Genomic DNA, 25451 nt, shown 5'->3' on the forward strand with positions numbered 1-25451 from the left:
ATTTTAGCCCCGCCTCATCGTTTAAGCTCCTCCTCTGCATTTTGTGTTCGCATTTTAATTTTTCCCTCTCGCCTTTTTAACGACTCTTTTTTTTTCCCCCTTTTCTGCTCCAAGCCTTTTGCCTCTGCTTCTGTGGCTCCGCCCCTTCTATATTTTGGTTTCACCCCTTATTTTTTTTTTTTTTTTAAACCAACCCCTTCTTGCCTTGAATTTCTTGCTCCTCCCTCTTACCCTGCTCATGTTTTCCTCCTTCCCACCTCCTTCCCCAACCAGTCGACTCGTCCTCCTGCCCTCCCTTCCCCGCCCCGCCCCTCCATCCTGGTGTCCCGTCTCCCTGGCTCCCTTTGCACGGCGCGGCCCGTTGAATGAACAAGGCGCAGCCTGCGCATGGCGAGCACTCGGCGGAAAGCGGGCTGAGCAGCCGGGCAGCAGCGCGGCTTCTTTCCCCGATCCCCACGTCCGATCTCCGGGCGCGTCCGGCCCTATCCCCGCTCTCAGAGGCCAAGCAGCGCCGGGCCGGGCCGGCCGTGTTCTGAGGCTGGCGGCGTGCGGAGCTCGCTGCCCATGTGCCGGCGCGGCGCGGCAACGGGCGCCCGTCGCTCCGAGCCCGCCGGGCCCGCACCCCGGCTTGGCCACACAGCCGGGCATGACCGCTGCTGCTGCGGCGGGCGCGGCGCTCACCTCACACGGCCACGGTCCGTCTGACCCATTCTATGCCTCCCCGTTCGGTCCCTTCTACAGGCGGCACACACCGTACGTGATCCAGCCCGAGTACCGGCTCCACGAACTCAACAAGCGGCTCCAGGCGCGAACTGAGGTGGGTGAAGCTGCCGGGAGCGACCTGATGGTGAACTTTGGGGAATGGTTGTTGTGGTTGGGCTTGTGTACGGTGCAGACCTTGCAGTTGCAGTTTGCAGTAGGAGCGGTTGTGGTGGCTGTGAGATGCGGTCATATTCCTGGTCCTATGGAACCATGAGACGAGTTGTAGTCCTATTCCAATTGAGACGAGTTGTAGTCAGTCGTGAGGTCGTGCTGGTACAACGAGCTCATTCACATTGGGATTGTGGTTTGAGTGCATTGTGACGGTGGTGGGGTGCCAGGGTATTGTGGTGATAATAGTGAAAGTATTGCCGAGGGAAACGTATAACCAAGAAGGAAACTTGTGTTGACAGAACGAAGGGAAAGTTATTGTGGTGGTGGAGGAGCGGCGGGGGAAGTGGAGGAACGACGGAGTGGGTTGAGGTGGAGGAGCGAGGGGGCGAAGGGAGAGGTTGAGGTGGAGGCGCGATGGGGAAGGTTGAGGTCGAGGTGGAGGGGCGACGGGGGAAGGTAGAGACGGAGGTGGAGGAACGACGAGGGTGGGTTGAAGCTGCGGTGGAGGAGCGAGGGGGGAAGGTAGAGGTTGAGGTGGAGGAGCGAGGGGGGAAGGTAGAGGTTGAGGTGGAGGAGCGATGGAGCAGGTTGAGGTGGAGGGGCGATGGGGGAAGGTAGAGATGAAGGTGGAGGAACGACGGAGTGGGTTGAGGTGGAGGAGCGAGGGGGGGAGGGAGAGATGGAGGTGGAGGAACGACGGGGGTGGGTTGAGGTTGAGGTGCAGGAGCGAGGGAGAAAGGTAGAGGTTGAGGTGGAGGAGCGATGGGGCAGGTTGAGATGGAGGGGCAACGGGGGAAGGTAGAGATGGAGGTGGAGGAACGATGAGGGTGGGTTGAAGCTGAGGTGGAGGAGCGAGGGGGGAAGGTAGAGGTTGAGGTGGAGGAGCGAGGGGGGAAGGTAGAGGTTGAGGTGGAGGAGTGATGGGGCAGGTCGAGGTGGAGCGGCGACAGGGGAAGGGAGAGATGGAGGTGGAGGAACGACGGGGTGGGATGAGGTTGAGGTGGAGGAGCGAGGGGGGAAGGGAGAGATTGAGATGGAGGGGCGACGGGGGAAGGTAGAGATGGAGTTGGAGGAACGACGATGGTGGGTTGAAGCTGAGGTGGAGGAGAGAGGGGGAAAGGTAGAGATGGAGGTGGAGGAACGACAGGGGGGTTGAGGTTGAGGTGGAGGATCGACGGGGGCAGTTTGAGGTTGAGGTGGAGGACGGGGGCAGGTTGAGGTTGAGGTTCGACGGGGAAGGTTGAGGTTTAGAATCGACGGGGCTGGTTGAGGTGGAGGATCGATGATGGTGGGCTGGTTGAGGTGGAGGATAGACGGGGCTGATTGAGGTGGAGGAGCGACGGGGGCAGGTTGAGGTGGAGGATCGACGGGGGAAGGTAGAGGTTGAGGTGGAGGATCGACGGGGGCAGGTTGAGGTGGAGGAGCGACGGGGCAGGTTGAGGTGGAGGAGCGACGGGGGCAGGTTGAGGTGGAGGAGCGACGGGGGCAGGTTGAGGTGGAGGTTCGACGGGGGCAGGTTGAGGTGGAGGATCGACGGGGGCAGGTTGAGGTGGAGGATCGCGGGGGCAGGTTGAGGTGGAGGAGCGACGGGGGCAGGTTGAGGTTGAGGTGGAGGAGCGACGGGGCAGGTTGAGGTGGAGGAGCGACGGGGGCAGGTTGAGGTGGAGGAGCGACGGGGGCAGGTTGAGGTGGAGGAGCGACGGGGCAGGTTGAGGTGGAGGAGCGACGGGGGCAGGTTGAGGTGGAGGAGCGACGGGGGCAGGTTGAGGTGGAGGAGCGACGGGGGCAGGTTGAGGTGGAGGAGCGACGGGGGCAGGTTGAGGTGGAGGAGCGACGGGGCAGGTTGAGGTGGAGGAGCGACGGGGGCAGGTTGAGGTGGAGGAGCGACGGGGGCAGGTTGAGGTGGAGGAGCGACGGGGGCAGGTTGAGGTGGAGGAGCGACGGGGGAAGGTTGAGGTGGAGGAGCGACGGGGGCGGGTTGAGGTGGAGGAGCGACTGGAGCATGTTGAGGTGGAGGAGCGACGGGGGCAGGTTGAGGTTGCAGTGGAGGAGCGACCGGGGCAGGTTGAGGTGGAGGAGCGACGGGGCCCGGTTGAGGGGGAGGAGCGACGGGGCAGGTTGAGGTGGAGGAGCGACGGGGCCAGGTTGAGGGGGAGGGGCGACGGGGGCAGGTTGAGGTGGAGGAGCGACGGGGGCAGGTTGAGGTGGAGGAGCGACGGGGGCAGGTTGAGGTGGAGGAGCGACGGGGGCAGGTTGAGGTGGAGGAGCGACCGGGGCAGGTTGAGGTGGAGGAGCGACCGGGGCAGGTTGAGGTGGAGGAGCGACGGGGGCAGGTTGAGGTGGAGGAGCGACGGGGGCAGGTTGAGGTGGAGGAGCGACGGGGGCAGGTTGAGGTGGAGGTGGCGGAGCGACGGGGCAGGTTGAGGTGGAGGAGCGACGGGGGCAGGTTGAGGTGGAGGAGCGACGGGGGCAGGTTGAGGTGGAGGAGCGACGGGGGCAGGTTGAGGTGGAGGAGCGACGGGGGCAGGTTGAGGTGGAGGTGGAGGAGCGACGGGGCAGGTTGAGGTGGAGGAGCGACGGGGCAAGGTTGAGGTGGAGGAGCGACGGGGGCAGGTTGAGGTGGAGGAGCGACGGGGGGCAGGTTGAGGTGGAGGAGCGACGGGGGCAGGTTGAGGTGGAGGAGCGACGGGGGAAGGGAGAGATGGAGTGGAGGAGCGACGGGGCAGTTGAGGTTGAGGTGGAGGAGCGACGGGGGCAGGTTGGAGGTGGAGGAGCGACGGGGGCAGGTTGAGGTGGAGGAGCGACGGGGGCAGGTTGAGGTGGAGGAGCGACGGGGGCAGGTTGAGGTGGAGGAGCGACGGGGGCAGGTTGAGGTGGAGGAGCGACGGGGGCAGGTTGAGGTGGAGGAGCGACGGGGCAGGTTGAGGTGGAGGAGCGACGGGGGCAGGTTGAGGTGGAGGAGCGACGGGGCAGGTTGAGGTGGAGGAGCGACGGGGGCAGGTTGAGGTGGAGGAGCGACGGGGGCAGGTTGAGGTGGAGGAGCGACGGGGGCAGGTTGAGGTGGAGGAGCGACGGGGGCAGGTTGAGGTGGAGGAGCGACGGGGCAGGTTGAGGTGGAGGAGCGACGGGGGCAGGTTGAGGTGGAGGAGCGACGGGGCAGGTTGAGGTGGAGGAGCGACGGGGGCAGGTTGAGGTGGAGGAGCGACGGGGGCGGGTTGAGGTGGAGGAGCGACGGGGCGGGTTGAGGTGGAGGAGCGACGGGGGCAGGTTGAGGTGGAGGAGCGACGGGGGCAGGTTGAGGTGGAGGAGCGACGGGGCAGGTTGAGGTGGAGGAGCGACGGGGGCAGGTTGAGGTGGAGGAGCGACGGGGCAGGTTGAGGTGGAGGAGCGACGGGGCAGGTTGAGGTGGAGGAGCGACGGGGGCAGGTTGAGGTGGAGGAGCGACGGGGGCAGGTTGAGGTGGAGGAGCGACGGGGGCAGGTTGAGGTGGAGGAGCGACGGGGCAGGTTGAGGTGGAGGAGCGACGGGGGCAGGTTGAGGTGGAGGAGCGACGGGGGCAGGTTGAGGTGGAGGAGCGACGGGGGCAGGCTGAGGTGGGGGAGCGACGGGGGCAGGTTGAGGGGGAGGAGCGCCGGGGGACGGTTGAGGTGGAGGGGCGGCGGGGGCAGGTTGAGGTGGAGGAGCGTCGGGGGCACGTTGAGGTGGAGGGGCGACGGGGGCAGGTTCAGGTGGAGGAGCGATGGGGCCAGCGTGCGGTTGAGGGTGAGGAGCGACGGGGGCAGGTTGAGGTGGAGGAGCGACGGGGCAGGTTGAGGTGGAGGAGCGACGGGCAGGTTGAGGTGGAGGAGCGGCGGGGGCACGTTGAGGTGGAGGGGCGGCGGGGGCAGGTTGAGGTGGAGGAGCGATGGGGGCAGCTTGAGGTTGAGGTTGAGGAGCGACGTGGCAGGTTGAGGTGGAGGAGCGACGGGGGCAGGTTGAGGTGGAGGAGCGACGGGGCAGGTTGAGGTTGAGGTGGAGGAGCGACGGGGGCAGGTTGAGGTGGAGGAGCGACGGGGGCAGGTTGAGGTGGAGGAGCGACGGGGGCAGGTTGAGGTGGAGGAGCGACTGGGGCAGGTTGAGGTGGAGGAGCGACGGGGGCAGGTTGAGGTGGAGGAGCGACGGGGGAAGCTTGAGGTGGAGGTGGAGGAGCGACGGGGTAGGTTTTGGTTGAGGTGGAAGAGCGACGGGGGCAGGATGAGGTGGAGGTGGAGGAATGACGGGAGTAGGTTGAGGTTGAGGTGGAGGAGCGACCGAGGCAGGTTGAGATTGAGGTGGAGGAGCGACGGGGGCAGGTTGAGATTGAGGTGGAGGAGCGACGGGGGCAGGTTGAGATTGAGGTGGAGGATCGACGGGGGCAGGTTGAGGTGGAGGTGGAGGGACGACGGGAGCAGGTTGAGGTTGAGGTGGAGGAGCGACGGGGAAGGGTGAGGTTGAGGTGGAGGAGCGATAGGGGCAGGTTGAGGTTGAGGTGGAGGAGCGACGGGGGCAGGTTGAGATTGAGGTGGAGGAGCGACGGGGGCAGGTTGAGATTGAGGTGGAGGAGCGACGGGGGCAGGTTGAGGTGGAGGAGTCGACGGGGCAGGTTGAGGTGGGGGATCGACGGGGGGCAGGTTGAGATGGGGATTGGAGGGACGGGGCAGGTTGAGGTTGGAGGTGGACGGGGGGGGGAAGGTTGAGGTGGAGGATCGACGTGGGCAGGTTGAGGTGGAGGATCGACGGGGGCAGGTTGAGATGGAGGTGGCGGAGCGACGGGGGCAGGTTGAGGTGGAGGTGGCGGAGCGACGGGGCAGGTGGAGGTTGAGGTGGAGGATCGACGGGGGCAGGTTTAGGTGGAGGGGCGAGGGGGTAAGGTAGAGGTTGAGGTGGAGGAGTGATGGGGCAGGTTGAGGTGGAGCGGCGACAGGGGAAGGGAGAGATGAAGGTGGAGGAACGACGGAGTGGGTTAAGGTTGAGGTGGAGGAGCGAGGGGGTAAGGGAGAGATGGAGGTGGAGGAACGACGGGGTGGGTTGAGGTTGAGGTGGAGGAGCGAGGGGGGAAGGGAGAGATGGAGGTGGAGGAACGACGGGGGCAGGTTGAGGTGGAGGATCGACGGGGGCAGGTTGAGGTGGAAGAGCGACGGGGGAAGGTTGAGGTGGAGGTGGAGGAGCGACGGGGGCAGGTGGAGGTTCAGGTGGAGGAGCGACGGGGGCAGGATTCGGTGGAGGATCGACAGGGGCAGGTTGAGGTTGAGGTTCGACGGGGGGTAGGTTGAGGTTGAGGTTCGACGGGGAAGGTTGAGGTTTAGAATCGACGGGGGCGGGTTGGCGAGGTGGAGGAGCGACGGGGCGGGTTGAGGTGGAGGAGCGACGGGGCGGGTTGAGGTGGAGGAGCGACGGGGGCGGGTTGAGGTGGAGGAGCGACGGGGCGGGTTGAGGTGGAGGAGCGACGGGGGCGGGTTGAGGTGGAGGAGCGACGGGGCGGGTTGAGGTGGAGGAGCGACGGGGGCGGGTTGAGGTGGAGGAGCGACGGGGCGGGTTGAGGTGGAGGAGCGACGGGGGCGGGTTGAGGTGGAGGAGCGACGGGGCGGGTTGAGGTGGAGGAGCGACGGGGCGGGTTGAGGTGGAGGAGCGACGGGAGCAGGTTGAGGTGGAGGAGCGACGGGGGCAGGTTGAGGTGGAGGAGCGACGGGGGCAGGTTGAGGTGGAGGAGCGACGGGGCCCGGTTGAGGTGGAGGAGCGACGGGGCCCGGTTGAGGTGGAGGAGCGACGGGGCCCGGTTGAGGTGGAGGAGCGACGGGGCCCGGTTGAGGTGGAGGAGCGACGGGGCCCGGTTGAGGTGGAGGAGCGACTGGAGCATGTTGAGGTGGAGGAGCGACGTGGGCAGGTTGAGGTTGCAGTGGAGGAGCGACCGGGGCAGGTTGAGGTGGAGGAGCGACCGGGGCAGGTTGAGGTGGAGGAGCGACGGGGGCAGGTTGAGGTGGAGGAGCGACGGGGGCAGGTTGAGGTGGAGGAGCGACGGGGCCCGGTTGAGGTGGAGGAGCGACGGGGCCCGGTTGAGGTGGAGGAGCGACGGGGCCCGGTTGAGGTGGAGGAGCGACGGGGCCAGGTTGAGGTGGAGGAGCGACGGGGGCAGGTTGAGGTGGAGGAGCGACGGGGGCAGGTTGAGGTGGAGGAGCGAGGGGGGCAGGTGGAGGGGGAGGAGCGAGGGGGGCAGGTTGAGGTGGAGGAGCGACGGGGGCAGGTTGAGGTGGAGGAGCGACGGGGGCAGGTTGAGGTGGAGGAGCGACGGGGGCAGGTTGAGGTGGAGGAGCGACGGGGGCAGGTTGAGGTGGAGGAGCGACGGGGGCAGGTTGAGGTGGAGGAGCGGCGGGGGCAGGTTGAGGTGGTGGAGCGACGGGGGCAGGTTGAGGTGGAGGAGCGACGGGGCAGGTTGAGGTGGAGGAGCGACGGGGGCAGGGTGAGGTGGGGGAGCGACGGGGGCAGGTTGAGGTGGAGGAGCGACGGGGGCAGGTTGAGGTGGAGGAGCGACGGGGCAGGTTGAGGTGGAGGAGCGACGGGGGCAGGTTGAGGTGGAGGAGCGACGGGGCAGGTTGAGGTGGAGGAGCGACGGGGGCAGGTTGAGGTGGAGGAGCGACGGGGCAGGTTGAGGTGGAGGAGCGACGGGGGCAGGTTGAGGTGGAGGAGCGACGGGGGCAGGTTGAGGTGGAGGAGCGACGGGGGCAGGTTGAGGTGGAGGAGCGACGGGGCAGGTTGAGGTGGAGGAGCGACGGGGGCAGGTTGAGGTGGAGGAGCGACGGGGGCAGGTTGAGGTGGAGGAGCGACGGGGGCAGGTTGAGGTGGAGGAGCGACGGGGGCAGGTTGAGGTGGAGGAGCGACGGGGGCAGGTTGAGGTGGAGGAGCGACGGGGCAGGTTGAGGTGGAGGAGCGACGGGGGCAGGTTGAGGTGGAGGAGCGACGGGGGCAGGTTGAGGTGGAGGAGCGACGGGGGCAGGTTGAGGTGGAGGAGCGACGGGGCAGGTTGAGGTGGAGGAGCGACGGGGCCAGGTTGAGGTGGAGGAGCGACGGGGGCAGGTTGAGGTGGAGGAGCGACCGGGGCAGGTTGAGGTGGAGGAGCGACCGGGGCAGGTTGAGGTGGAGGAGCGACGGGGGCAGGTTGAGGTGGAGGAGCGACGGGGGCAGGTTGAGGTGGAGGAGCGACGGGGCAGGTTGAGGTGCAGGAGCGACGGGGGCAGGTTGAGGTTGCAGTGGAGGAGCGACCGGGGCAGGTTGAGGTGGAGGAGCGACGGGGCCCGGTTGAGGTGGAGGAGCGACGGGGCCCGGTTGAGGTGGAGGAGCGACGGGGCCAGGTTGAGGTGGAGGAGCGACGGGGGCAGGTTGAGGTGGAGGAGCGACCGGGGCAGGTTGAGGTGGAGGAGCGACGGGGGCAGGTTGAGGTGGAGGAGCGACGGGGGCAGGTTGAGGTGGAGGAGCGACGGGGGCAGGTTGAGGTGGAGGAGCGACGGGGCAGGTTGAGGTGGAGGAGCGACGGGGGCAGGTTGAGGTGGAGGAGCGACGGGGGCAGGTTGAGGTGGAGGAGCGACGGGGGCAGGTTGAGGTGGAGGAGCGACGGGGCAGGTTGAGGTGGAGGAGCGACGGGGGCAGGTTGAGGAGGAGGGTCGACGGGGGCAGGGTGAGGTGGAGGAGCGACGGGGGCAGGTTGAGGTGGAGGAGCGACGGGGGCAGGTTGAGGTGGAGGAGCGACGGGGGCAGGTTGAGGTGGAGGAGCGACGGGGGCAGGTTGAGGTGGAGGAGCGACGGGGCAGGTTGAGGTGGAGGAGCGACGGGGGCAGGTTGAGGTGGAGGAGCGACGGGGGCAGGTTGAGGTTGAGGTGGAGGAGCGACCTGGGCAGGTTGAGGTTGAGGTGGAGGAGCGACGGGGCAGGTTGAGGTGGAGGAGGAGCGACGGGGGCAGGTTGAGGTGGAGGAGCGACGGGGCAGGTTGAGGTGGAGGAGCGACGGGGCAGGTTGAGGTTGAGGTGGAGGGGCCACGGCGCCAGGTTGAGGTGGAGGACCGACGGGGGAAGGTTGAGGTGGAGGAGCGACGGGGGCAGGTTGAGGTGGAGGAGCGACGAGGGCACGTTGAGGTGGAGGAGCGACGGGGGCAGGTTGAGGTGGAGGAGCGACGGGGGCAGGTTGAGGTGGAGGAGCGACGGGGGAAGGTTGAGGTGGAGGAGCGACGAGGGCACGTTGAGGTGGAGGAACGACGAGGGCACGTTGAGGTGGAGGGGCGACGGGGGAAGGTTGAGGTGGAGGAGCGACGGGGACAGGTTGAGGTGGAGGAGCGACGGGGGAAGGTTGAGGTGGAGGAGCGACGGGGGCAGGTTGAGGTGGAGGAGCGACGGGGGCAGGTTGAGGTGGAGGAGCGACGGGGGCAGGTTGAGGTGGAGGAGCGACGGGGCAGGTTGAGGTTGAGGTGGAGGAGCGACCTGGGCAGGTTGAGGTGGAGGAGCGACGGGGGCAGGTTGAGGTGGAGGAGCGACGGGGGCTGGTTGAGGTGGAGGAGCGACGGGGGCTGGTTGAGGTGGAGGATCGACGGGGGCGGGTTGAGGTGGAGGATCGACGGGGCGGGTTGAGGTGGAGGAGCGACGGGGCGGGTTGAGGTGGAGGAGCGACGGGGCGGGTTGAGGTGGAGGAGCGACGGGGGAATGTTGAGGTGGAGGTGGCGGAGCGACGGGGAATGTTGAGGTGGAGGTAGAGGAGCGACGTGGGCAGGTTGAGGTTGAGGTGGAGCAGCGACGGGGGGCAGGTTGAGGTTGAGGTGGAGTAGCGACGGGGGCAGGTTGAGGTGGAGGATCGACGGGGGCACGTTGAGGCGGCGGATCGACGGGGGCAGGTTGAGGTGGAGGATCGACTGGGGCAGGTTGAGGTGGAGGATCGACGGGGGCAGGTTGAGGTGGAGGATGCGACGGGGAAGGTTGAGGTGGAGAATCGACACGGGCAGGTTGAGGTGGAGGATCGACGGGGCAGGTTGAGGTGGAGGTTCGACGGGGGCAGGTTGAGGTTGAGGTGGAGGATCGACGGGGGCAGGTTGAGGTGGAGGATCGACGGGGGCAGGTTGAGGTGGAGGATCGACGGGGGCAGGTTGCGGTGGAGGTGGTGGAGCGACGGGGGCAGGTGGAGGTTGAGGTGGAGGAGCGACGGGGGCAGGTTGAGGTTGAGGTGGAGGAGCGACGGGGGCAGGTTGAGGTGGAGGAGCGACGGGGCAGGTTGAGGTGGAGGAGCGACGGGGAGGGTTGAGGTGGAGGAGCGACGGGGCAGGGTTGAGGTGGAGGACCGACGGGGGAAGGTTGAGGTGGAGGAGCGACGGGGGAGGGTTGAGGTGGAGGAGCGACGGGGGAAGGTTGAGGTGGAGGAGCGACGGGGCAGGTTGAGGTGGAGGGAGCGACGGGGGCGGGTTGAGGTGGAGGAGCGACGGGGGCAGGTTGAGGTGGAGGATCGACGCGGGCAGGTTGAGGTGGAGGAGCGACGGGGCAGGTTGAGGTTGAGGTGGAGGAGCGACGGGGGCAGGTTGAGGTGGAGGAGCGACGGGGGCAGGTTGAGGTGGAGGAGCGACGGGGCAGGTTGAGGTGGAGGAGCGACGGGGGCAGGTTGAGGTGGAGGAGCGACGGGGCAGGTTGAGGTGGAGGATCGACGGGGCAGGTTGAGGTGGAGGATCGACGGGGGCAGGTTGAGGTGGAGGATCGACGGGGGCAGGTTGAGGTGGAGGATCGACGGGGCAGGTTGAGGTGGAGGATCGACGGGGGCAGGTTGAGGTTGAGGTGGAGGATCGACGGGGCAGGTTGAGGTGGAGGGATCGACGGGGGCAGGTTGAGGTGGAGGAGCGACGGGGGCAGGTTGAGGTGGAGAGCGACGGGGCGGGTTGAGGTGGAGGAGCGACGGGCGGGTTGAGGTGGAGGAGCGACGGGGCGGGTTGAGGTGGAGGATCGACGGGGCGGTTGAGGTGGAGGATCGACGGGGCAGGTTGAGGTGGAGGATCGACGGGGCGGGTTGAGGTGGAGGAGCGACGGGGGCGGGTTGAGGTGGAGGAGCGACGGGGCGGGTTGAGGTGGGGGAGCGACGGGGCGGGTTGAGGTGGAGGAGCGACGGGGCGGGTTGAGGTGGTGGAGCGACGGGGGCGGGTTGAGGTGGGGGAGCGACGGGGGCGGGTTGAGGTGGGGGAGCGACGGGGGCGGGTTGAGGTGGGGGAGCGACGGGGGCGGGTTGAGGTGGGGGAGCGACGGGGCGGGTTGAGGTGGGGGGCGACGGGGCGGGTTGAGGTGGGGGTGCGACGGGGCGGGTTGAGGTGGGGGTGCGACGGGGGCGGGTTGAGGTGGGGGTGCGACGGGGCGGGTTGAGGTGGGGGTGCGACGGGGCGGGTTGAGGTGGGGGCGACGGGGGCGGGTTGAGGTGGGGGGCGACGGGGCGGGTTGAGGTGGGGGGCGACGGGGGCGGGTTGAGGTGGGGGGCGACGGGGGCGGGTTGAGGTGGGGGGGCGACGGGGCGGGTTGAGGTGGGGGGCGACGGGGGCGGGTTGAGGTGGGGGGCGACGGGGCGGGTTGAGGTGGGGGCGACGGGGCGGGTTGAGGTGGGGGCGACGGGGCGGGTTGAGGTGGGGGCGACGGGGCGGGTTGAGGTGGGGGGGCGACGGGGGCGGGTTGAGGTGGGGGCGACGGGGCGGGTTGAGGTGGAGGGGCGACGGGGCGGGTTGAGGTGGAGGGGCGACGGGGCGGGTTGAGGTGGAGGGGCGACGGGGCGGGTTGAGGTGGGGGGGCGACGGGGCGGGTTGAGGTGGAGGGGCGACGGGGGCGGGTTGAGGTGGAGGGGCGACGGGGCGGGTTGAGGTGGAGGGGCGACGGGGCGGGTTGAGGTGGAGGGGCGACGGGGGCGGGTTGAGGTTGAAGTGGAGGGGCGACGGGGGCGGGTTGAGGTTGAAGTGGAGGGGCGACGGGGCGGGTTGAGGTTGAAGTGGAGAGGCGACGGGGCGGGTTGAGGTTGAAGTGGAGGTGCGACGGGGGCGGGTTGAGGTTGAAGTGGAGGAGCGACGGGGCGGGTTGAGGTTGAGGTGGAGGATCGACGGGGCGGGTTGAGGTTGAGGTGGAGGATCGACGGGGAAGGTTGAGGTTGAGGTGGAGGATCGACGGGGGAAGGTTGAGGTGGAGGAGCGACGGGGGAAGGTTGAGGTGGAGGAGCGACGGGGGAAGGTTGAGGTGGAGGAGCGACGGGGGAAGGTTGAGGTGGAGGAGCGACGGGGCCAGGTTGAGGTGGAGGAGCGAAGAGGGCAGATTGAGGTGGAGGAGCGACGGGGGCAGGGTGAGGTGGAGGATCGAAGGGGGAAGGTTGAGGTGGAGGAGCGACGAAGGCAGGTTGAGGGGGAGGAGCGACGTGGGGAAGGTTGAGATGGAGATGGAGGTGGAGGAACGACGGGGGAATGTTGAGGTGGAGGAACGACGGGGGAATGTTGAGGTGGAGGAACGACGGGGGCATGTTGAGGTTGAGGATCGACGGGGGCAGGTTGAGGTGGAGGATCGACGGGGGCAGGTTGAGGTGGAGGATCGACGGGGGCAGGTTGAGGTGGAGGATCGACGGGGGCAGGTTGAGGTGGAGGATCGACGGGGGCAGGTTGAGGTGGAGGATCGACGGGGGCAGGTTGAGGTGGAGGATCGACGGGAGCAGGTTGAGGTGGAGGATCGACGGGGGCAGGTTGAGGTGGAGGATCGACGGGGGCAGGTTGAGGTGGAGGATCGACGGGGCAGGTTGAGGTTGAGGTGGAGGATCGACGGGGGCAGGTTGAGGTGGAGGATCGACGGTGGCAGATGGAGGTGGAGGATCGCCGGGGGCAGGTTGAGGTGGAGGACCGACGCGGGCAGGTGGAGGTGGAGGAGCGACGCGGGCAGGTTGAGGTTGAGGTGGAGGAGAGACGGGGGCAGGTTGAGGTTGAGGTGGAGGAGCGACGGGGGAAGGTTGAGGTTGAGTTGGAGTAGCGAGGGGGGCAGGTTTAGGTGGGGGATCGACGGGGAAGGTTGAGGTGGAGGATCGACGCGGGTAGGTTGAGGTGGAGGATCGACGCGGGTAGGTTGAGGTGGAGGATCGACGCGGGTAAGTTGAGGTGGAGGATCGACGCGGGTAAGTTGAGGTGGAGGATCGACGGGGGCAGGTTGAGGTGGAGGATCGACGCGGGGAGGTTGAGGTGGAGGATCGACGCGGGGAGGTTGAGGTGGAGGATCGACGCGGGTAGGTTGAGGTGGAGGATCGACGGGTGCAGGTTGAAGTTGAGGTGGAGGATCGACGGGGGCAGGTTGAGGTTGAGGTGGAGGATCGACGGGGGCAGGTTGTGGTGGAGGATCGACGGGCAAAGGCTGAGGTGGAGGATCGACGGGGGAAGTTTGAGGTGGAGGATCGATGGGGGCAGGTTCAGGTTGAGGATCGATGGGGGCAGGTTCAGGTTGAGGATCAAAGGGGGCACGTTGAGGTGGAGGATCGACGGGGGCAGGTTGAGGTGGAGGGTCGACGGGGGCAGGTTGAGGTTGAGGATCGACGGGGGCAGGTTGAGGTTGAGGATCGACGGGGGCAGGTTGAGGTTGAGGATCGACGGGGGCAGGTTGAGGTTGAGGTTGAGGTGGACGAGCGACGGGGGCAGGTTGAGGTTGAGGTTGAGGAGGACGAGCGACGGGGGCAGGTTGAGCTGGAGGAGCGATGGGTGAAGGTGAGGTGGAGGATCGACGCCGGCAGGTTGAGGTTGAGGATCGACGGGGGCAGGTTGAGGTTGAGGAGGACGAGCGACGGGGGCAGGTTGAGCTGGAGGAGCGATGGGTGAAGGTGAGGTGGAGGATCGACGCCGGCAGGTTGAGGTTGAGGATCGACGGGGGCAGGTTGAGTGTTAGGATCGACGGGGGCAGGTTGAGTGTTCGGATCGACGGGGGCAGGTTGAGTGTTCGGATCGACGGGGGCAGCTTGAGTGTGAGGATCGACGGGGGCAGCTTGAGGTGGAGGATCGACTTGGGAAGGTTGAGGTGGAGGAGCGACGGGGGCAGTTTTAGGCGGGGGATCGACGGGGGCAGTTTTAGGCGGGGGATCGACGGGGGCAGTTTTAGGCGGGGGATCGACGGGGGCAGGTTGAGGCGGGGGATCGACGGGGACAGGTTGAGGCGGGGGATCGACGGGGACAGGTTGAGGCGGGGGATCGACGGGGCAGGTTGAGGCGGGGATCGACGGGGGCAGGTTGAGGCGGGGGATCGACGGGGGCAGGTTGAGGCGGGGGATCGACGGGGGCAGGTTGAGGCGGGGGATCGACGGGGGCAGGTTGAGGCGGGGGATCGACGGGGGCAGGTTGAGGCGGGGGATCGACGGGGGCAGGTTGAGGCGGGGGATCGACGGGGGCAGGTTGAGGCGGGGGATCGACGGGGGCAGGTTGAGGCGGGGGTCGAGGGGGCAGGTTGAGGCGGGGGTCGAGGGGGCAGGTTGAGGCGGGGGTCGAGGGGGCAGGTTGAGGCGGGGGGTCGAGGGGCAGGTTGAGGCGGGGGGTCGAGGGGGCAGGTTGAGGCGGGGGTCGAGGGGGCAGGTTGAGGCGGGGGTCGACGGGGGCAGGTTGAGGCGGGGGGTCGACGGGGGCAGGTTGAGGCGGGGGATCGACGGGGGCAGGTTGAGGCGGGGGATCGACGGGGGCAGATTGAGGCGGGGGATCGACTGGGGCAGGTTGAGGCAGAGGATCAACTGGGGCAGGTTGAGGTTGAGGTCGACGGGCTACAGGTGCAGGTTGAGGTTGAGGTGGAGGAGCGACGGGTGCAAGTTGAGGTTGAGGTGGAGGAGCGACGGCGGCAGGTTGAGGTGGAGGAGCGACGGTTTAGGTTGATGTTGTGGTTGAGAAGCAACAGTGGAAGGCTAAGGTTGAGGTTGAGGTGGAGGCTTGACGGGGAAGGTTGAGGTGGAGGCTCGATGGGGGCAGGTTGAGGTGGAGGCTCCACGGGGGCAGGTTGAGGTGGAGGCTCCACGGGGGCAGGTTGAGGTGGAGGCTCCACGGGGGCAGGTTGAGGTGGAGGCTCCACGGGGGCAGGTTGAGGTGGAGGCTCCACGGGGGCAGGTTGAGGTGGAGGCTTCACGGGGGCAGGTTGATGTGGAGGTCAACAGGGGCAGGTCAGTGGAAAATTGTGAGGGGTGTTGCCATGGAGGGAGGTTGTTGTGGCAGCGGTGGTGGGTCGGTGTGAAATTGTGGGGTGACTGGGACATGGTGGTGAGAAATTGGGGTGGGTGAAATTGCAGCAGGGGGCTGAATCTACCTGAATTTCTTTCTGCCTGTGCTTCCTGGACTTCATTCTTTATCTCCATTTTTTTCAAAATATTCATTGAATGAAATGCTTCTTCCTTCTTCCTTTTTCCTCCTCTGAAAGCTTTTAAAAACATTTTAAAATGCTTCACTTTCCTTATTTCTCCATCTTGAGTAACCCATGTGGTCTTGTTCTTCATCACAATCTATTACTCCTCTTCATCTTCATAAGGATCATTTTCCAAATCTTCCTTCACCTCAGTGATTGGTCCATCAACCCATCCCTCGTACGTATAGCGCCACCAAGTTCTTGTTGTCTTCAACAAAAATTATTTCCACCCATCCCATGATCTTTGTCTTCGTATGTCCAGTTTGGAAATGTTGAGAAGTTTCGCTTCCAGAGGTTGACTGCTCACAGCAATCAATCCCCCTTCACACCGTTTAATGGTGTCAATCCCCACTCTGTCAGTGCCCTCCCCCACATTTCCTGCAAGCCCGTGTCCTTCCATGTGTCCCGCTCTTCACCCTCCCTCCACTTCAAGTCCCCTCTTTCTGCACACCCCTTCATCCCCCCCCCAAAACTTCACCCTCACCCCACCCACTCAAATTTTCCCCCTCACCCCGCCCACTCAAATACTTCCATCACCCTGCCCCTGAAAGCTTCCCCTTCCCCACCCCCATCCTTCACCCTTACAATGCCTCCCCCCTCACTGTTTATAACTGTGTGAACCTCAAACGTCTGAGGTCTCCGCTCCATCCTGACAGATCTCTCAATCCAGGTCACTTCTGGTAAACGGGACATCATTTGTTTAACGGAATCCTTCCTCCCACATGACATCCCCGACTTATTTGCGTGTCTCCTCGGCTATTGTCTTCCCTGATTTGACAGGCCGCCTTGGGAATGAACTTGCACTTTACATCAATAACTCAATTTTTACACTGTCTGTGCACTGATGTTACACCTCTCAACCCCCAGGAGTACCTTTAGCGGCGACTTCCCCACCGCTTGTTTGTCTCTGTTGTACGACCCTCCAAACAGTGAGGACTCTATCTGCATCTCTTTCAGACAACGTGGACCAACTTTTGACCACCCCTGCCAACTCTCTCTTCCTCAAATGTGGTGATTTCAATTGTCACCATGCATCTTGGCTGGGTGTTGGTGCCTCCCTCACTAGCCATGGATCTTCTGTAAAGGACTTTTGTGACTCCATGGGACTGACTCAATCTGCGAACTTTCCCTTCCGGATTTCTCCCAATGGCAAATCCTCCCTTCTGGACTTATTGATGACAAGCTTCCCCACAAATGTCTCCTGCACTTCGTCTGCTTCAATTGGTTCATCTGATTATATGCATGTGAAAGTCAACTCCTCTCTCGCTATTCTCAGAGAGCTGCCTCACCACCGGCGAGTCTGGAAGTTCATCCCAACCCCTTGCTCTCTGTACTCACCTTACCCAGTCGCGAGCAACTGCTCCTAGACTATGTGTCTTTTGTAACTGAGAAGATGAAGAAATTTCTGGCAACCCTTGACTCTAATTCTGCAACTGGACGGCCAACATCAGTTCACGTGTCCTAAAAACCTGCTCCGCTGCTCTTGCACATCCTGTTTCTCTTCTCTTCGCCCTGTCATTTGCCCTCGGTAATCTTCCATCTTCTTGGAAATGAGCCATCACTGCATTACATAAACCAGGTGCAAGAACAAATCCCCTTAACTGAAGACCCATCAGCTAACTACGAATCATCAGAAAGGTCATGGAATCTATCATCGCAGTTGATACAAAATGCTTCTCTTTCTCTAACAGCCGAATGTCAGATCATTAATTTGGATGCAGACCAGGTGTCTCGACCTTGGACATGCTGCTTCAACTCTCCCAACAATGGATGGAGTGCCCCAAGGCAGTGTTCTGGGCCCAGTCCTTTTCCTGATCTTCATCAGCGATCTCTCTGACTCTCTGGGAAATCCTCTTTATCTATTTGCTTATGACTCCACCCTCGGCCGTGACATCCCTCATCCCTCTGACAGGCAGGTAGCAGCCTCTTCCCTCTCTTCAGACCTTGATTTTATCACAAGTTGGTAAAACACTTAGGACATGTCTTTCAATCTTCACAAATCTCACTCGCTCTCTCCAAAAGGACCGTATTGAAGAAGTTCAATCATTCAAACTCCTGAGTCTCGCAATCAGCCATGATCTTTTTTTGGCAATCCACATTTTTCAGTTGGCCTCCAAAGCCAGTCGCCGACTGGGCATCCTCCGTCGTACGAAATCCTTCCTTGGCACCTGAATTCCTATCCACCACCGAGGCCTTCATCCGCAGCTTGATGGAGTAGCGTTCTCCCCTCTGGTAACCCTCTTTTGATGAAACTTCCAGAATCACTGCTCACCTCCACTCATTTATTCCTCTTTTTTTTTTTTCTTTCTTGTCTGTGGAACCAACTTCCACATTCTCTTCAATCTCATTCTTCCCTCCGTGTCTTCAAGACAGCTGTTCACCACCATCCCAGATCATCCCCAATTCAAAACTATGATCTTTTCTACGCTTATTTAAACCCCCATCATCCTCCCATGCCCCCAAGCCCACCTCTTTCCAAATTGTTCCTTTTGGCCTTCTCCCTCTATTTTGTCCCATCTCTTTCTATTGTTCCTTTTGTTCTGTTGTAAGTCCTGATCTGTTCTGTGTTCTTGCTCTTCCATGAGCCTTGACTTTGTGTACAACCCTCCCCCCTCACCCCCCCTCCAAAAGTATACAAATGTATTTGTGATGTCTGATGAGGGTTGTGTTAGTTGTGGTCGTGGAACGAGTGTGTAGTCGTATTGGCAACGGCTGCAGGACGACTGTGTGCTTAGAAATGGTTGCGGTGCAACTCAAATAAATTGTGGTGTTGGATTGAAGTGGTGTTTCAGTGTGATCTCAGAGCACGAGTATCAGGTGGTAGTGTTGCCTACAACCATTGTCATTTAAAACCATTGATTTTAAGGGTTGTGCGACTGGGTGGAGTGGTTGTTTTGAAGGAACTGTGGTTGACGTCCTCCCTGCCACGTGTTGAACATTTCTGCCGTTCGTTGGATCCCTCTACGGTGTTGGAATGACACAAAGTAATTGCACAGAGATCTTTTTGCGGTTTGTCTGTCTGCCCACTCTTGTTTCGAGGTGAAATCCATACAAGACATTCGGACGCGCTCAACAGATTGATCCCTTTAAAGGTGATTTCCAGCTGAGGATGTTTGTGTGTTTCTTCAGAGAGTTTAATATCGAGCTTTCCCTTTTACATTTAGTTCTTGCATTGACCTGCTGGTTAAACCAACATTTTTTTTATTTTAGTTCTGCATTCAGAATGAAGAGCAGCCCAGGAAATTCATTTCGACCATTCGCTGTGTATGTCTGTTCTGCCTTTTGCGGCGCGTGTTCCACACCGACCGATACCGTGATGCCGAGACCAATGAGCAAAGGTCCAACCAAACTACCGTTTCCCTTTAAGTCTTTACTTTTTGATCAAAATCTGCCATTTGTCCTCTCTTCCCAACGATGGAGTTGGGCCTGGCAGGATGGCCTGGATGTGCGCACACTCAACTCAAAGCTCTCGAGCCTTGGTTCGAATCCCGACGCAGCTGTAAAGTGCCATCCCGGTGTTTCGCAGGCGGAGCGATTCATCAATGCGTGGCACCGTCTCTCGGGTGGACGTTAAACAGGGTGTCCTGTCGGTGGAAGTTAAAGATCCAATGGCGTCCTTCGTGAAGAGTAGGCGAGCTATCGCCAGCACCGCGAACAAATTTCAATTTCCTCCCATAACCAGCAGAGGGCACTGCATCAGTGTGGCACATCCGTGCCCTCGGCCAATGATGCTACCCCGCAGCCTTGTGCTGCGTGTAAAAGGAGACCAATGGTTTTGAACAAAGGTGTTTTGTTTTGCCATACAGGTAATCTTAGCCCCCTGATTGGACATCGTCACCATTTTACCTGCTACACACGAAGGAACCCTTTTCCGTCCCGTGAAATACCATGATACCCCAAGCAGGGTCCGCAGCCTCGATGTCCCGCCTTTCGCTCGTCTGAAAATTTGCATTCCTCTGGTTTTTAAAGTTTTTTTTTTTAATCTTTGTGAACATTATTTACATCTGGAGTATTATCTAGCTATCTACGTATTAGGTATGCAAAAGTGGCAGATATGTTGATGTTTGTGTGTGTGCGTGCGCTCCCCTCATCGTTTCCCACCCTCGTTTCGGTATTTACCCCAAAATTAACTGTGTTGCCCTCTTCTCTTTCCTTTCTTCAAATTATTATTTTATCAATGACCCTCTCCTTCTCCCTCAAATGCTGATTTCATTCATCGATTGCTGTGATGATAAAAGTGTGCACCGCTTCGTCAAACAACACAATCCATTTCTATTTGTCTCGACCTCCAGCGGCGTCATGGCTGTCAGACAAAATGTTTGTGAGACTGAGACGTAAGGATGTGTTCAGGCAGATAAGGGGCCATCTGCTTGTTATGTACACAGGGGTGCTTTAGGACTGGTACGCGTTGTATAGAGGGAGCAAGGAAGGGGTTAGAGTGTGGGAAGGGTGAAGGGGGAGGGGTTGAGGGTACGTGTGGGGGTGGGGGGGGGGTTGTGTGCTTGTATATGTTCCAATCCATCCATCCATTAGGACCATACTCTGTGCAGAGCGTTGGTGCCGCCGAAGCAGTCTCCTTGGCTATTGGAAACAATCCTGGACGGGTCGCCACTCCGACACAGTATACCAGCATGCTGGCACTCATTTTGCCGACCTCGGAAGGATGACAGGCAGAGTCAACCCCACCTGGTGTTAATTCAACAGATGAGCGGGATTTGAACTCAGGACCCTAGGATCCCAAGCCCACTACTTTATCCATTAAGCCAACACCAGGCATATGTTCCAATGTATGAGACCTAATCAGGAATGTATTTATGTCCATATTTGATTTGATTTTTGTCCATAATTTTCGTTTCGCACAATGTGTGCAGAATGTTGCATTCTTGTGAAGACCTTTCACCCCGAGGTTAATTGCCCGGGGTGGTTAAAATGTCTGTCACCTCATGTTTCCTGCCCGTGGGGTTCTGGCCGTTTGGTCATCGTGCCTGTAGTGCGCGCGCACACACATACACACACACTCACACACACACACACACACACACACACACACACACACACACACACACACACACACACACACACACACACACACACACACACACACACACACACACACACACACACACACACACACACACACACACACACACACTCTCGAATCTGATCGATATGCACTCGAACCGTTCATTCATCTTATTTAAACATGTGCATCATTTAATATTAAGATGAACACCGCTCGTCGCCGCCGCGTTATCTTGTGGTGGTGAACCCGATGTTCGAGCGGTTGTTTAAAGTATGAAATTTGACATGGCTGCGGGTGGTTTCATTTGCTGTGGCGTAGCTGTGCCACTGACGCTGTGCACCCCCTCCCACTGTAGGTTAGGTCAGGAATTTATAATTTGTTCATGGTGCCGGTGATAGCTCGTCGACTCTTCACGAAGGACACCGCGGGATCTTTAACGTCGAATGCCAGCAGACGGGACGCCCGTTCAACGTCCGTCCGAGGGACGGCACACACGCTGATGAATCGCCCTGCCTGTGAAACACCACGACGGTGGCTTCTAGCCGTGTCTGCAGTCAAACCAAGCTCTGGACAGCTCAGAGATGAGTGTGCGTACCTCGAGGGAGTGTCGGACCCTCGAGGCTATCCTTGTCAACCCAATGGGGTTTGCGGTCCTCAGGTTGAGGACAAGAATCTTTCAGTTGAAATTGACACCCGAAGTTTTAGTTTTAATTTAAGTATTGAAGTCCACAGTATGTTCATCCACGTGGTCACATGACCAGGCGGTTACATGTCCATTGATCGCCCGTAATGTTTATCGGCGTCTCATTGTGGACATTGGTGACGAGCACATCGGTCGCTCCTCGTGCGATGGCCTTTTCTGCACCGAGCACCGAGCCGTGCCTCATCAAACGGCAAATCTATTGCTGTGTTTCCCCTCCTGGTCTGTCTGCATCATGGGATCTCGTTTACTTCCCAAGATGATTTCAGGGATGCGGTGTTTGATCAAGGTAAATCCAAGCTGGTTAATCTCTCCTTTCTGAGCATCCATCTTGTTATGTGTTCAAACCGGTGTTTTTTTGTAATTATATGTACGTGTCTGTCACGACGAGCGACATGTGGAAGAGCAGGTTGCATGGTTGCTGCTGAGACCCATGATCTGCATGAACGTGGTTGCCCGAGGGCCCGACCCCGTTCCATCCCAGGCGAGCCGACCTCGTGCGTTCTTTTTTGGAATTTGGTTGTTTGTGTTTGGTTGTCCTTTTATCCATCTTGTGGAGCGCAGCGGAATGCCTTCGCTGTTATTGGTGGCGTTGACTCCAGGACGGCATGTACGAGTTTTTCCATCAAACCATCTCGTGTGTGTTTTTCATGATAACCGTGGTGAGCGTCGTCGTCACGTCAGTCCCTCCACACCGGCATCGCCATTCGAACGGGGAAGATCTTTATGGTGACCATTTGCCCAAAGTGTCATTGTAGAAATACCGGAAAAGCCACGGATATTTTTACACTTCCATTTCATGGTGTAAAGGGTGTAAAGGATTTCGTGGTGTAAAGGATGAAAATGGGATTCAACATTTTGTTCACGTGAGAATGGTGATCGGCCTTTGAGATAGAACCTCAACCACTTTATTGTAGAAAGCGGTCGATAGCATTCTCGCGGAGGTGTTTAGAATAGGCCGAGCGGTGGAGGGTTGCACGGAGATTGGTGGGGGGGGGGGAGGTGGGGAGTTGCGGTGGGGGGTTTAGACTTTACATTCGGATCGGGTCTGTATAGCTATTGAAGTGGTGACACGTGCTGCGCTCCCACTGTTTGGCGCTTCATTTGTGTACGCACGGAGCTTGTCCCTCACGAGCGGTTGTCACTCGTGTGGTTGTCCGCTCTACAGGGGGTGAAAACCCCCACTGGCATTTTTCATGTTTTCCTTGGCATGTGTGTGTTTGAAATCCGGGGGAAAGCTTGGAATGTGCCCGTGGTGTTTTCAATTTGTATTATTCATGATTTCATTTGTTCTTTTTGCACAAGTGTAAGCTTGTGGTCTTCGTGGAGGACGAGCAGGATGTTGGCCCAGTCTCTGGTGCGACTCTGCCTGACGATGTCTCTCCGGTTAGAAAAGTTAGTTTTTGAGCCTTCGTATAGTGGCCTGGACTGATAATTGTGTAGACGGTTCAGTGAACTTGTGGCCTCGAGAACCGAGCAAATCGGGAGGACCTTTCGGTGTTAAATGTCATCGCAAATTACTCCGACACTTTGTATGTAGTTCAGGTGAACCTTCTATCACCCACTCGCTTATCGTTGATCATTTAATAGCTCGGTATTTTAAATCAATTGACGTGTGTATTGTTCGAGTATTGAGGATTTTCCTTGAATATGAAATGTGACTCCAGAGTCAAGTCAGCTGTGCTCTCTGTTTGTTCATTGTCTTCTAGTATCATTGATCATGTAAAGGTGTCTCCTGACATCCTTGTTTGTGTAAAGGTGCATTTGTTATGCCCATGGGTGGTGGCTTCTCTCTACCCGTTAAACCCTCTGCGGTGACATCGCTCATCCTCTGACTGACAGACAGACAGACAGACAGACAGCAGCATCCTCCCTCTCTTCAGACCTTGACAAAAATGAAAAACTGGTGAAACACTTGAAACGTGTCTTGCCATCCTGAGAAATCCCACACACTCATCACCCTCTCTCTCCGAAAGGTCCGTACCACAAACCCTTCAATCGACTTTCTCAACAATCCTCTCGAAGTGGTTCAGTCACTCAAACTCTTGGGTCTCACTCTCAGCCATGATCTCTCTTGGGCAAGCCACATTTCAAAATTGGCCTCCAAAGCCAGATGCCGACTGGGCATCCTGTCGTGGAAAGTTTGTCCTTGGCACACCTGAGCTGCTGTCCACCGACAAGGCTTTCATCCGCAGCTCGATTGAGTACTGCTCTCCCATCTTGGCTGGCACCCCTGCCTCATACCTACAAGATCATTGGAATCTCCTGCGATGAAACTGAATTTATGGGCCAATCACTTCGCCATATGCGACAGGTTGGTTTTCTATCTGTGTTCTCCTGCCTCATTTCAGGACTTGCACGCTCTGCTCTTTCCGTGCTTTGTCCCCACCCCTTCCTCCGCTCCCCCCCCCCCAGGTATCTGCAGGATGCACGTGGGCCACCAGAAACCCTCTGCTTGTGAAATTGCCAAAATCCAGAACCACTGTTAACCTCCACTCATTTGTTCCTCTTTTTTATCCCCTCACCTGTAGAACTACCTTCCATCCTCTCTTCGCTCTCATTCTTTCCTCCAGGTCTTCAGACAGATGCTCGCTCACCATCTCAAATCATCCCCATTCCAAAACCATGATCTCTTCGACACCTGTTAAAACGCCTTCCACCCCTTCCAAAATTTTGCTTCAATATCCATCTTGTACACCCCTCGCATTCTTCCCTACCCCTCATCGTTACCTGCATCCCGTGTTTATCCGTCTCCGTCTATTTTTTCCCTCCGCCCTGCTGTTGGCGTTTCTCCATTTTTCTCCTGCTGTTCCTTTTGTTATGTTATGTTTTGATCCTTGCTGTGTTGTAGCTCTTCCACAAGCCTTGACTGTGCACATATAAAAAAGAGAAGAAATTGTACATTGATATCTCCTAATGTCCTTGTTATTGGTGTAAGGATACATTGATATCTCCTCATGTCCTTGTTATTGATGTCAACATTCCTTGATATCTCCTAATGTCCTTGTTATTGGTGTAAAGGTGCATTGGTATCTCCAAATGTCCTTGTTATTGTGTAAAAGTACATTGATATCTCCTAATGTCCTTGTTATTGGTGTAAAGGTGCATTGGTATCTCCGAATGTCCTTGTTATTGTGTAAAAGTACATTGATATCTCCTAATGTCCTTGTTATTGGTGTAAAGGTACATTGGTATCTCCTGGTGTCCTTGTTATTGGTGTTAAGGTACATTGATATCTCCTAATGTCCTTGTTATTGATGTCAACATTCCTTGATATCTCCTAATGTTCTTGTTATTGGTGTAAAAGTTCATTGATATCTCTTAATGTCCTTGTTATTGGTGTAATGGTACATTAATATCTCCTAATGTCCTTGTTATTGATGTCAACATTCCTTGATATCTCCTAATGTCCTTGTTATTGGTGTAAAAGTTCATTGATATCTCCTAATGTCCTTGTTATTGATCTGAAGGTACATTGATATCTCCTAATGTCCTTGTTATTGGTGTAAAGGTACATTGATATCTCCTAATGTCCTTGATATTTGTGTAAAAGTACATTGGTATCTCCTAGTGTCCTTGTTATTGGTGTAAAGGAGCATTGATATCTCCTAATGTCCTTGTTATTGGTGTAAAGGTACATTGATATCTCCTAATGTCCTTGTTATTGGTGTAAAGGTACATTGATATCTCCTAGTGTCCTTGTTATTTGTGTAAAAGTACATTGATATCTCCTAGTGTCCTTGTTATTTGTGTAAAAGTACATTGATATCTCCTAGTGTCCTTGTTATTGGTGTAAAGGTACATTGATATCTCCTAGTGTCCTTGTTATTGTGTAAAAGTACATTGATATCACCTAGTGTCCTTGTTATTGGTGTAAAAGTACATTGGTATCTCCTAGTGTCCTTGTTATTGGTGTAAAGGTACATTGATATCTCCTAGTGTCCTTGTTATTTGTGTAAAAGTACATTGATATCTCCTAGTGTCCTTGTTATTGGTGTAAAGGTACATTGATATCTCCTAGTGTCCTTGTTATTGGTGTAAAGGTACATTGGTATCTCCTAGTGTCCTTGTTATTTGTGTAAAAGTACATTGGTATCTCCTAATGTCCTTGTTATGGGTGTAAAGGTACATTGGTATCTCCTAGTGTCCTTGTTATTGGTGTAAAGGTACATTGATATCTCCTAATGTCCTTGTTATTGTGTAAAAGTACATTGGTATCTCCTAGTGTCCTTGTTATTTGTGTAAAGGTACATTGATATCTCCTAATGTCCTTGTTATTGGTGTAAAAGTACATTGGTATCTCCTAGTGTCCTTGTTATTGGTGTAAAGGTACATTGATATCTCCTAATGTCCTTGTTATTGGTGTAAAGGTACATTGGTATCTCCTAGTGTCCTTGTTATTGGTGTAAAGGTACATTGTTGTCCCTTACTGAATCCCAATTCCACAGGT

The 25451-nt window shown here is 58.8% G+C and overlaps 1 protein-coding gene across 11 annotated transcripts in view; it reads left to right on the top strand.

Annotated features, from left to right (window-relative positions):
- LOC147016153 (LIM domain-binding protein 2-like) overlaps window positions 1-25451 on the top strand; it is a 252825-nt gene that overhangs the window by 93828 nt on the left and 133546 nt on the right. For 2 of the 11 annotated variants that reach the window (XM_085848904.1, XM_085848908.1), the window contains exon 1: window positions 180-847. In XM_085848904.1, the coding sequence (XP_085705030.1) occupies window positions 239-847 (609 nt within the window). In that variant the 5' untranslated portion in view covers window positions 180-238. Of the gene's footprint in view, window positions 1-162; window positions 848-25451 lie in introns of those variants that run through there. The other 9 variants (XM_085848910.1, XM_085848911.1, XM_085848901.1 and 6 more) reach the window with 9 other exon arrangements.

Source organism: Eptatretus burgeri, chromosome 12 (genome assembly GCF_056783735.1).
Source record: "Eptatretus burgeri isolate ZD-2024b chromosome 12, Ebu_testis_v1, whole genome shotgun sequence".
NCBI lineage: Eukaryota > Metazoa > Chordata > Myxini > Myxiniformes > Myxinidae > Eptatretus > Eptatretus burgeri.